Consider the following 12,165-nt stretch of genomic DNA (forward strand, 5'->3'; position numbering starts at 1 on the left):
AGGACAGGGCCTGTGTGCTCCGGCCCCAGGGCGTGCCATACCTGCCCTTGCTCTGAGGAGGAGCCCCCGACTTACCGATGTAGATGCTGCCCTTGGCGTTGACTGCCACATTGGGGCCTGGGGACTGGCCGCTGACCAGCTCCTCACCATCGACCTGGATGGAGCCTCTGCGGCCCTCCCTGCAGTGGAACTGGGTCAGGCCCTTTCCCACAAACTCCCCGGTCTTCCCTGGTCCCACGACTGAGTCCCCTCCCTCTGGCACTGAGACTCCAGACTCAGAAGTCTGTCCCTGTTCCTCCAGCTCTTTCTTTCCCCCACTGAACGAGAGATCCGGCCCCACAAGCACAGCTTCTTCATTTCCGTGCCCAGGTTTCCTCCTGCTCCTGGGGCGACTGCCTGCCCCCAGTGGAGTTCAGGCTGAGATGGAAGCCTGAGCCCTGATTGGTGCGTTTAAATTCTGACTCCACAGAGCTCAATGCCTGCCTCTCCACCCATGGTGGGGGGCATCCTGCCCCACTCCAGAATGCTGGGCCCCATCTCGAGTGCCCAGAAGACTCCCTTACCGCAGCGCGGTCACCCGGTGCCACTCGCCGTCATTGATGGGGTCCTCAGAGACCAGGCGGGCCTCCCCACTACCCAGCTGGTACCTGCAGTTATCCAGGCCCAAGAAGTATGAGCTGGGGCAGGACTGGGGGTGGGGTGCTGGGACCAGGGAAGGGAGAGGAAGGGCCAGATGCTAGGACCCACCTGAAGACTAGGTGCCCATCTTGAAGCCCCAGGCTGATGAAGTCATGGCCGCGGCCAGTCTCTCCCGCCTCCTGCCAGGGAAGCACAGGGTCTCTGGGGTCCTCAGCTTGGAGAGCAGAGGCTCTGCCTTCCCCTCTCCCCGCCACCCTGGCCACCAGGAAGCCGACTTCCTGCCCTAGGAGCCCAAGAGCCCAGCTGGATGCCTACACTCACCACGCCCTGCCAGAGCAGGAGGCCATTAGCTGTGCTGGTCCGAACCTCCAGCTCGATGGTCTCGGGCACCTCGGGCAGGCTGTGGAGGAAGGGTGGGTGAGGGGACAGAAGTCCCAGATTCCCATCCTCCCCATTAGGCCCACGGGCTCTCCCAATGAATCTCACCTCCTGGAGAAGATGCGGCCAGGGAAGGCGAGGAAGCCGTCATCGTGGAAATAGGCTCCATACTGCCCAGGGGCATCTGCGGGAGAGAGGGGGACGGTGTCACACCTGCCACGTCAGGCATCAATCCCCTATCGGTTCCCCTGACCCCCACCTCCATGCCAACAGGCAGGACTGGGGGCTCTGAGCCTGCAGTCCCTGGTGACCCAAGGGAGCTGTGGATAGACTTCAGGGGACCTGTGGCCTTGGATGGGAAAGCATTACTCGTGCATTTCACTCACTTCTCACTGAAACCGAGAGTTCCTGCAATGAGATGTAGGCAAGAACCCAAAGCAGTAGTGGCAGGACCTACGACTTTGTTACTAGTATTTGCTTATCACACTACAGGAGCTGCAAATATTTCAAAACCCCATTGACACATACTACTGTTTGGAAATCGTGGTAGCTACCGAGACCACCACCAGATCGTGTGATTTGATGTGATAATAAAGCAGCACACATAGAGCAAGTCAGAAAACTTAAAAAGTGTTTCGATTACTTCAGCATAATTGCTTTCCTTAAATCTATGTATTTTATTTCGTGCAGTCCAAAGGATCTGTGTCGGGTGACCGGCCATGCTGTTTGGCTTTAGTGCTGGCTGTCCCACATCCCAAGAAACCCCTCAGTCCAGAGCTACTGGGACAGTTGGTCACCTTGGACCGTGGGAATAGATGGCTCCGAGCGTTGGTGTTGTACCTTACAGACGGGCAGGAAGGCTCAGGCGAGCGACTGCCTCAGGATGTGGGGGGAACCAAGATTGCAACCTGGGCCTTTCATCCCTGATGTCCATACCGTGTGTGGCTCCACCACTCCCAGCCCTATCTGCTCATGACCCATCCTTCAGGCCGGAACTGGCCACAGTAGGTCTGGCAGGTGTCAAGAGTAGGGGACCCTCTGCTACCCTCCACCAGATGATGAGGAGGGCGGCTGACATTTACCAAGCACCTGCGATGTGCCTATGCGGGGAGCGTCCCATCCAGCCACAGACACCATCGCATTTAACTCAATCCTTACAACAACTTCATGAATGAAGATTATATATAGAAATTTTTAATTTTTATTATTTTTTATTGAGATGGAGTCTTGCTCTGTGGCCAGGCTGGAGTGAAGTGGTACAATCTCGGTTCACTGTAACTTCTGCCTCCCAGGTTCAAGCAATTCTGCCTCAGCCTCCTGAGTGGCTGGTGCGCACCACCACACCTGGCTAGTTTTTGTATTTTTAGTAGAGATGGAGTTTCACTTTGTTGACCAGGCTGGTCTTGAACTCCTGATCTCAGGTAATCCATCCACCTTGGCTTCCCCAAGTGCTGGGATTACAGGCATGAGACACCTGCCTCGGTCTCCCAAAGTGCTGGGATTACAGGTGTGAGCCACTGCACCCGGCCACCAAGTCTATACTCTTAACCATGATACCACTGCCTGGCCTATTATGTTAATGATATGTAAGAAGAGATGTGTCTGTAAAAGGTTAGACAGCGCCCGGAAACATTCAATCAGCGTTCACTCTTGACTGTGTGCTTTGCTTTTCAGCAGACGGTGGAATTCTTGGGAATGAGGGTCTTGCTTTATGCATCTATTTTTTTCCTGTCACTCAGGCTGGAGTGCAGTGGCACAATCTGGGCTCACTGCAACCTCCGCCTTCTGGGTTCTAGTGATTCTACTGCCTCGGCCTCCCAAGTAGCTGGGACTACAGGCGTCTGCTACCACATCCAGCTGATTATTTGGATTTTAGTAGAGATGGGGTTTCACCACGTTGGCCAGGCTGGTCTCGAATTCCTGACCTCAGGTGATCCACCTGCCTTGGCCTCCTAAAGTGCTGGGATTACAGGTGTGAGCCACCTCGCCCGGCCGTTATCCATCTTATATTTACTGCTCCCAAGGCAAGGATGGGCACACAATAGATATTTGTTGACCGAATACGCAAATACAGAGGAAGAAACCGAGGTCAGAGTGGTTTCAAAGGCCTACCCATCATCACCTAGCCAGTGAGTATGGGGCAGGCCCCAGCTCCGTGTGGCTGAGCGCTTCCTCATTCTGTCTCTTTGTGCCCAGCAAGCTCCTCATAGAAGCCTGCTTTGCTTATAGGCCAGAATCGAGGGTGTGGGGTAACTGGAAGGGCGAGCTGAGGCTGAAGCTGAAGGGAGGCCATGGCAAGTACTCACCACTGCCCCCGCTGCCTTCAAGATGCCAGTCAGACTCTGCTATGCCATGTCCAGAGCCTGTGGAGAAGGGCAGGGTCCAGTTGGTGGGCAGAGACACCCGTGGGTACTATGTTGAGCCCCGGGGCCCCAGGACGACTGAGGTGCAGTGGAGAGAAGCCAGGCCTGGGTACCTTGTTGGCAGCGTGGGCCAGAGAAGCCAGGGAGGCAGAGGCAGCGGGTGCCCTGGCAGGTGCCCCCATGCAGACAGGGCTCGTGGAGCTGGCAGGGGTTCTCCTCGTGCTCACACAAGTCTCCTGCGGGCCAGGGCAGAGGTGAGTGGGTGGGTGGGCGTTTGCTGCAGGTGTCGCTGAACGCCCGTGCCCACCCCCCTCTGGTGCCCTGGACAGGCTTGTTCCCACCTTTGAATCCATCTCGACACAGGCACTGGAACTCATACTCCCCAGCAGGCATGCACGTGGCACCGTGCTGGCATGGCTGGCGCTCACATGGGGAGCTGTCGTAGCATTGCCCGATGCCCTGACTGCCCACGAAACTGTAGGTGAGGTCCAGTCTTTTGCCATTCACTGACACCTGTGGGCACAGGGACACCGAGAGACTGAAGGGGCGTGGAGGCAGAGGCCCAGGTATACCGGCAGGGAGAAGAATGCAGCCGGGCAGCTCAGAGCCCATGGTGGGCAGCACGGATTCTAGGTGTGGGCGGGAGGCAAAGGCGTTGGTGCCAGAAACATTCATCTGTGCAGACGAGCCTCAGCCCAACCCTTCAAAGTAGGCGTGATCATGCCCATTTTACAGAGGAGGAAACTGAGACTCAGAGGTGCAGCCAGCCCAGGGTCCAGGGATAGCCACAGGTGGAGGGGCCCGGGGTGCACCCCTCCCCTCCGCTTGTCCCTTGGAGGCTGCTCTTACCTCGCCCACACAGCCTCGGAAGTGAGCGCTCACGTTGGTGGCTGGGGACAGTGGCACAGAAGGCTCCACGCCCCCCAGGTAGAGCAGGGTGTGCAGGTTGAGGCCCTGGCTCTTCCCGGGTGAGGACCGCAGCACGGGGCGTCCACCATTCACCCGAAGGCTGCCGTCCTTGTTGAGGCGCTCTGCAGACACGCGGTGCCAGCGGCCCAGGGCCAGTGGCTCGGTGCTCTGCAGAACAGCCAGCCCTGGGGAGGATGTCGGATAGGGTTGGGCACCTGGGGGCACACAGAGCTCCCTGCCCTCTCCACCACAAACAGGGCCCTGAGTAGACGGAGAATGCCCTATAGCTTGCTGTATTCCAGATGAGGAGCCCGACGCTCAGAGAGGCCCAGGGATTTGCCTCAAGTCACACACAGAGACAAGATGACCCCTGCATTTCTTCCCCATGCCTCCCTGGGGCTGGGAGAGCTGAGGGGGGCACAAAGCTTGGTGTGCAGAGGCCTGCATTTGGTGCCGGGTGCTTACCTGAACCCAACTCATAGCGGAACTCCAGGTGACCTCCCACCATTGCCAGGGACACGAAGTCCTCCACAGGCCCGCTCTTTCCCCCGCTGAACAGCAGGACCCCGTCAGGAGCGAGTGGCTTGAACTCCACGTCCAGGCGTAGCTCGTGGTGTGTGTTGGTGAGGGCGGGCAGCGCCAGGTAGGAGCCGGTGCCCGACATCGAGGGGGTGGTCACTGTCACACCTGCAGCAGCCACAGCTCAGCCGAGGCAACGGGGAGCCTGGGCCCTCCAATGGGGTCCAGTGACTCTACTTTTCTCTCTCTGGGACCCCTGCCCGCCTCACTCTCCAGGTCCAGAGTCTCAGGACCAGCTGACACCAACTGTAGCAGCCCAAGGGCCCTCCGCCCTTTCAGATGAGGCTGAGAGGAGCTCTGATAGGACTGGGGTCCTCTTTGGGGCCTGCGCTCACTAAGGGATTCAGGCTGGGCAGACATGTGGCCAGGTGGCTTCCAGACCCTCTGGCTTGGGAATCGTTTTATCATCCATACGGCCCATCATGGCCTCAGAGTGCCCCACCCAGCCTCCTCGGCTGACACTGGGACCCTGAGAGGTCTCAGGCCTGGCTCCACTCACCTTCCTCACACCGCAACCCTGAGCGGCCCAGGTGGCAGCGGCAGGTGTAGCCTCGACCGTCAGGCCGGTTCACACAGGTGGCGTCGGGCCCACAGGCCTCTGGGGGGCACACAGGCCAGTGAGGAGGACATTGAGGTGACTGTGGAGGGAGTGGGGCCCTGACGCCAAAGCCCTGCCCATCACACCCTGGGGGGCTCAGCTAGTGAGGGCCAGGCCAGCCTTCTGGGAGGCCTTGAGCTGCCTGCGAGGCCTCAGAGGAGGGAGCAGAGCAGAGCAAGGTGGGAGCCAGAAGAGGCCGAGGGGAGGACCGCAGGGGAAGCAGTCGAGGGACTCTGTGTCTGCAGGTTCTTCAGAGGGTAGACCTGGATAAGTGTCAGGGCCGCGGGGGGACACCTGGTGGCAGTAATGGGGTGGGTACCTGGATAATAAGATGGGACTGGGGGCCGGGCGTGGTGGCTCACGCCTGTAATCCCAGCACTTTGGGAGGCTGAGGCGGGTGGATCACCTGAGGTCAGGAGTTCAAGACTAGCCTGGCCAACACAGTGAAACCTCATCTTTACTAAAAATACAAAAAATTAGCCGTGGGTGGTGGTGGACACCTGTAATTCCAGCTACTCAAGAGGCTGAGGCAGGAGAATCACTTAAACCTGGGAGGCGGAGGTTGCAGTGAGCCGAGATCATGCCACTGCACTCCAGCTTGGGCAACAAGAGTGAAACTTCGTCTCAAATGAAAAAGAAAGAAAGAAAAAGAGATGGGCCTAGGATGGGGGAGGATAGTGGTAAGAATCTGGTCAGCAGGGATGGAGGAGGGGAAGCAGCAGCGATGGGGTGAGGGCCACTGGGAAGCAGAGATGGGGATGGGTGCGTGGGAGGAGTGGTGAGTGCTCAGGTAGAGAGGGGGTATGGAAGTGCCACCCCGTTGAGATGGCGGTGGATATGGAGAGGCAGCAACGGGAAGAGGCAGGCACTTGGGGTGACAGGGACTCTCGGTGGTGGGTGCGTACCTGGATGGCAGTGCAGGGCCTGCGAGTGCTCACAGCGACTCCCGGTAAAGCCAGCTGGGCAGACACACACGTAGCTGCTGCTTTCGGAGTCGTGGCACTGACCGCCATTCTGCAAAGCAGCCCCCAGAAGTAAAGCTGAGACAATCAGCACCCCTCGCCCCCCAACTTTCCCACAGGCTCCAGCCACAGCAGGGGGCGGAGGCCAGGTGGTGTATGGGCTGTGGGGTCACCTGGCAGGGCCGGTCCCGACAGGTGGGGCAGTGGGAGATGCCGTGCGCTGTGAGGTTGAGGTCATGGAAGACGATCTCCTCGCCCTGTATGCGCAACTCCCGGACACAGCCTGGGGGCGGACGGGCGGGATGAGCGCAGGGCAGGGGTGTCCCAGCCCACACCCTGCGGGGCCCTCCCAGGCTCTCCAGCCAGCCAGGTAAGGCCTGACCTCAGCTGGAGGTGGGGAGGGGCTCACCTACGAAACCGCTGCTCAGCCCTGCCTTGGGGATGGCACCATAGTCAGGGTAGCCGCCCAGGTAGAGCTCCTCGTTTAGGTCCAGGCCCTGGAACTTGCCCTGGGGAGATGGGGCGGTCAGGAATGGCGACAGAGGCTGACCAGGGGCGGGAGGGGGCTGGAAGTAGCAGGATAGGGTTAGGTCTCACCTGGGAGGTCCCGTTGACCGGGGCCAGGTCACCCACGATCAGGGAGCCCTGGGTGAGGCTGCGCAGCAGGGTGACGGTGTGGAAATGGCCCAGGGCCAGTGGCGTGGGGTGGCGGATGGTGGCCATGCCTGAGCCTGCATCGAACCTGCTCCACCAGGTGGGCCGGGACAGGAGAGAGTGGGTATGGGGTTCGTAAGAAGGGCTAAGGGGCCCCAGAGGAGGGATGTCACCACTTCTTGCAGTCTCTGTCCTGGGGCTGCTCCAGTTCCTGTCCCTGTCTTGTCCTGCCACCCCAGGACCCGTCCCCCAGATCTCTCCCCACATCCTTTCACTGGGAACTTTTCCAGAGCAGCCCACAGGGACACAGTGGCCCCCAGGCTCAGGGTCCTGCAGCCTAACACCTGGCCTCGAGGCTCCTCTGAGGGCTCTTCTCTCCCTGAGATCACCTTGTTTCTTTGTTTATGGCTTGTTTATTCTTCCCCAGCTAGAATATGACTTCCCACAAGAGCCAGAATTTGGTCTGTTTTGTTATACCTGTATCAATGCTCAGCAAACACCTGATGAATGAATGAATGAATGAATGAATGAATGAATGAATCCTGGCCTGCAGCAGTCCCTAGTCTGAGGTTGCACCCTCCTCCACGTGGCTGGCATACTATTCCTACTCCAGTAGATTGGGTGGTCACCAAGGGTAGTGGTCACATATTCTCCTTCCTCCAGATGTCCTTTGTATAACTGAGCCCAGGGTAATGCTTGACAGACCAAAGCCTTGCGTCCAGTCCCCCATAGACGGGGAGGCCAGGGGTCTCACCGGAACTCGGGCCTTCCACCCACGAGGCCGAAGGAGATGAAGTCGGGCTGCCGGTTGGCCAGGTTGGTGGGGCTCCCTGGGATTCGCTTCTGCCCGTTGTATAGCAGCATCCCTGAGTGGGCATCGCTGGGTCAGGGGCCTCCCATCCAGCCAGGCTCCCCATCCTCCCCCACCTCCCCACCCAGGCTCTTGAGCCTGTCCACTCTTGGAACCTGCCCCTCCCTCTGGCAGTCCTCACAAGCCAGGGCCTTCTCATGATCTCAGGGCTGGTGCCCCAAATGCCAGGGCTTTGCTGAGAGCCACTGGAAAGAAACTGAATTTGCTTCACACACACACTGGAGAGTCTCCCCCAAGGAGGAGAGGGAGGCAGAGACTCACCCGAGTAGAGGAGGAGGCCTGGACAGTGAAAGTCAGAGACCCATAAGAGAGAGAGAGGAGGAAAGGGTGAGATGGAGGAAGAGGAGGGAGGAAGAGCAGAGACAGGGAGAGGAAGCCGGGACGGGAGGACTAGGGGTGACACCCGGTGGCAGAGGAGCCATGAAGGGGCTGGAGATACCACAGAGAAGTGGGGAGGCACGAGAGAAGGCATACCAGAGTGGAGGCCCGAAGTTCTGGGGGCTTCTGGAGAGGGGGGGCTGAGGGAACAGGGCAGGACTGAGGGGCAGCCGGGGCTCAAGCCATGATGGCAGTTATTCCATGAGGCCCCTCAACCCAGGCCAGCTCACCCCACGAACCAACCCTCCTGCTCACCATCGGCCGAGTCGGGCCGGAAGGTGATCTTGATCTGGAACTTCCTGTAGGCATCCTTGATGGTGGGCAGCGGCAGGAAGGAGTAGGGGGTCTGCGTGAAGTATGGCACCACCCGCTCTGCCAGCAGAGAGCACCGTTGGAGACCCTGCCCTTCAGGGAATGGGCAGGGCACTGCCAATTCTGGCGGGTGGTGTCTTACCTGGCACCTGCAGGTGGGCGAAGGCTTTGACCTTGCCCTGGCGGTTTGTGGCGGTGCAGACGTAGGTGCCCGCGTCCTGGGGTCGGACTGAGGGCAGCATCAGCATGTTATTCTCTAGGCGGCTGTCGGGGGGCAGGCTGCCGTCCACCTGCAAACGTGCCAGCACTGAGAGTCCTGGCCTTGGCACATAGCTCCAGGAACCTGCCTCCCATTTGTGCCTCAGGCCTACCTTCCAACATTGAGCGTTTACTCTTGGCCAAGCCTGTGCCAGATCCTGGGGACACTGAGATGCTTGAGAACTGGTCCCAGCCCCTCAGGCACGCCCTCGGGTTTCCTTTCCAGCACTTACCTTGCTCCAGCTGATGTCAGGAGTGGGGTAGCCTGAGGCTATGCAGGGGAAGACAGCTGCAGAGCCGGCAGGCACACGGACTTCTTGGGGCGTTGAGATCTGGGGCAAGGCTGGGAGGCGTGGAAGAGACGTAGGCCATCTACATGAGAGTCCCAGATGTGTGCCCAGCTACCCTGATTCATTTCATCCTCACACCACCCCTTGAAGGGAGGCACTACATTTCATTTCATAGATCAGGAAATTATGGCTTAGAAAGGAAAAGTGGCCGTTCACTCCTGCTGGGGCAGAGTCAGGGTTCATGGCCAGATCCACTTCACTGCACAGCCTGAGACCTCTTCAACATGCCTGGGCAGAAAATTGTGCAGCCCTTTGGGGACTTGAGAAGTGGGTGCTAGGGGCAGTATGGGTAAGAAAGTTTGGAGGCAAGTTACAGGGCTTGGGGTAAAAAGGAATTGCCTTTAAAGAACACACAGTGTTGGTTCCGTGCGGTGGCTGACACCTGTAATCTCACCCCTTTGGGAGGCCAAGGTGGGCAGATCACAAGGTCGGGAGTTCAAGATCAGCCTGACCCACATGGTGAAACCCTGTCTCTCCTAAAAATACAAAAATTAGCTGGGTGTGGTGGCACATGCCTGTAATCCCAGCTACTCAAGAGGCTGAGGCAGGAGAATCCCTTGAACCTGGGAGGTGGAGGTTGTAGTAAGCCGAGATCGTGCCACTGTACTCTATCCTGGGTGACAGAGTAAGATTCCATCTCAGGCCGGGCGCGGTGGCTCAAGCCTGTAATCCCAGCACTTTGGGAGACCGAGGCGGGTGGATCACGAGGTCGAAAGATCGAGACCATCCTGGTCAACATGGTGAAACCCCGTCTCTACTAAAAATACAAAAAACTAGCTGGGCATGGTGGTGCATGCCTGTAATCCCAGCTACTTAGGAGGCTGAGGCAGGAGAATTGCCTGAGCCCAGGAGGCGGAGGTTGCGGTGAGCCGAGATTGCACCATTGCACTCCAGCCTGGGTAACAAGAGCGAAACTCCGTCTCAAAAAAAAAAAAAAAAGATTCCATCTCAAAAAAAACAAAAACAAAAACAAAAAAACTCACAGTGTTTGTGTCTGCCCTGCATCTGTTGTCCTTGTTTTACTCTCTGGTAGGTTTGTTTGTTTTCTAGGTTATGTCTCTGCCCTCAGACTATGCTGCAGGTCTCCCCCAGCAGAGCAGACACTCCCTGCAGATGAGGACGAGGTTTCTTTTTTCTTCTTGATGCTCCATGGCCTAGCTTGGTCCCTGTCCATTCCAGGCTGCCCTGGGGGACCCTCACTTTTATCCCCTGCTGCTATCCCCTGTTATGAAACCTGCCCCTTAAATACACACAATGGAAAATATTCCAAGAGAACAGAAAGGGAGCAGGCAGGCAGGCAGGCGGGAGTAGCCCCTGCTCCACTCACTGTCCCCAACAGCAGTCCCCACTGGCCTTTACCTTGCACCAGCAGCAGCACGTGGGATTGTGTGGTGCCGGCTGAGTTGGTGGCGGTACAGCGATATTGTCCTGCATCAGCCAGCTCTACGTGGGAGATCCTGACGACGCCTCCACTCTGCACAATGCCAGGCCGCAGGCGCCCTCCCACTTTGCTCCATGTCACCTGAGGCTTGGGGTCACCCAGTGCCAGGCATTCGAATTCCACGGCATGGCCGACCACCACGGTCTGCACAGAGGTCCGGATGTTGATGAGCACAGAGGGCAGGGCTGGCGGGGAGGGAGGCAGAGGGCCAGTGAGATCAGTCCCGAAGGCCTGGCCCGAGGGAGGCCATACACTGCCCGAGGAGAGGTGAGCACTGAAGCTCCAGCATTAATTCATTCCTCATTCACTTTTTCATGCATTCATTTACAAACACACTCACTTGTCAGGTCTATGTGGTTACTCACTCATGTGTTCTCTTACTCTTTTTTTTTCTTTCTTTCTTTCTTTCTTTCTTTCTTTTTTTTTTTTTTTTTTGAGACAGAGTTTTGCTCTTGTTACCCAGGCTGGAGTGCAATGGCGTGATCTCGGCTCACCGCAACCTCCGCCTCCTGGGTTCAGGCAATTCTCCTGCCTCAGCCTCCTGAGTAGCTGGGATTACAGGCACGAGCCACCATGCCCAGCTAATTTTTTGTGTTTTTAGTAGAGACGGGGTTTCACCATGTTGACCAGGATGGTCTCGATCTCTCGACCTCGTGATCCACCCGCCTCGGCCTCCCAAAGTGCTGGGATTACAGGCTTGAGCCACCGCGCCCGGCTTTTTTTTTTTTTTTAAGTGACAAGGTCTTCATAGGTGTGGTCACGACTCACTGCAGCCTAGAACTCATGCACTCAAACAATGCTCCCAACTTAGCCTCCTGGGTAGCTGGGACTACAGGTGTGCTCCACCATGCCTGGTTCACACTGACTCATTCTTCATCGGTTCATCTGAGCACTCACACACTCCACCCATATCCTTCTTCCCTCCCCTGAAATATTTATCAAGCCCCTTTCAGTCTATGCTAGACACAAGCAAGGCAAAATTGAATAATTCTCTTTATTCTCACACACTTAGGGGGATTCCTGGGGAATAGGGCCTGGGCCCTGTGCCTCTCTCCCCTTCTCATCCCTGTTCCCTGCTCTTAGCAGAGGCCTGAAGCCACCCTCCTACCTTGAACAACCAGCTGGGCACTGGCCTGGGCCTGCCCCCAAGGTCCATAGGCCTGGCAAACATATGTCCCTTGGCAGCTCTGGTCCAAGTTCTGGATTCTATAAAGAAAAAATAATAAGACATCGGGGAGTTGAAAACAATTGATAGAATGCTTTGTAATTGAACCCAGTGCAATGGCTCATGCCTATAATCCCAGAACTTTGGGAGGCTGAGGCAGGTGGATCACCTGAGGTCAGGAGTTTGACACGAGCCTGGTCAACATGGTGAAATCCTGTCTCCACTAAAAATACAAAAATTAGCAGGGCGTGGTGGCACATGCCTGGAATCCCAGATACTCTGGAGACTGAGGCATGAGAATTGCTTGA

At 57.4% G+C, this 12,165-nt stretch overlaps 1 protein-coding gene across 5 annotated transcripts in view; it reads right to left on the reverse strand.

The window, feature by feature from the left end:
- The window catches only part of HSPG2 (heparan sulfate proteoglycan 2), a 121,520-nt gene that overhangs the window by 1,238 nt on the left and 108,117 nt on the right, over positions 1 to 12,165 (reverse strand). For 2 of the 5 annotated variants that reach the window (XM_074380253.1, XM_074380251.1), the window contains 22 exons: positions 11,801 to 11,898; positions 10,611 to 10,877; positions 9,135 to 9,244; positions 8,786 to 8,933; positions 8,587 to 8,703; positions 8,215 to 8,232; positions 7,837 to 7,948; positions 7,026 to 7,170; positions 6,838 to 6,937; positions 6,602 to 6,711; positions 6,372 to 6,480; positions 5,368 to 5,466; positions 4,755 to 4,976; positions 4,230 to 4,474; positions 3,722 to 3,893; positions 3,494 to 3,616; positions 3,324 to 3,380; positions 1,126 to 1,201; positions 961 to 1,039; positions 748 to 818; positions 564 to 647; positions 76 to 179 (listed from right to left, as the gene is read on the reverse strand). In XM_074380253.1, the coding sequence (XP_074236354.1) occupies positions 76 to 179; positions 564 to 647; positions 748 to 818; positions 961 to 1,039; positions 1,126 to 1,201; positions 3,324 to 3,380; positions 3,494 to 3,616; positions 3,722 to 3,893; positions 4,230 to 4,474; positions 4,755 to 4,976; positions 5,368 to 5,466; positions 6,372 to 6,480; positions 6,602 to 6,711; positions 6,838 to 6,937; positions 7,026 to 7,170; positions 7,837 to 7,948; positions 8,215 to 8,232; positions 8,587 to 8,703; positions 8,786 to 8,933; positions 9,135 to 9,244; positions 10,611 to 10,877; positions 11,801 to 11,898 (2,666 nt within the window). The remainder of the gene's footprint in view (positions 1 to 75; positions 180 to 563; positions 648 to 747; positions 819 to 960; positions 1,040 to 1,125; positions 1,202 to 3,323; positions 3,381 to 3,493; positions 3,617 to 3,721; positions 3,894 to 4,229; positions 4,475 to 4,754; positions 4,977 to 5,367; positions 5,467 to 6,371; positions 6,481 to 6,601; positions 6,712 to 6,837; positions 6,938 to 7,025; positions 7,171 to 7,836; positions 7,949 to 8,214; positions 8,233 to 8,586; positions 8,704 to 8,785; positions 8,934 to 9,134; positions 9,245 to 10,610; positions 10,878 to 11,800; positions 11,899 to 12,165) is intronic. The other 3 variants (XM_074380254.1, XM_039474152.2, XM_074380255.1) reach the window with 2 other exon arrangements.

The sequence above is a fragment of the Saimiri boliviensis genome, chromosome 11 (genome assembly GCF_048565385.1).
Source record: "Saimiri boliviensis isolate mSaiBol1 chromosome 11, mSaiBol1.pri, whole genome shotgun sequence".
Classification (NCBI taxonomy): Eukaryota; Metazoa; Chordata; class Mammalia; order Primates; family Cebidae; genus Saimiri; species Saimiri boliviensis.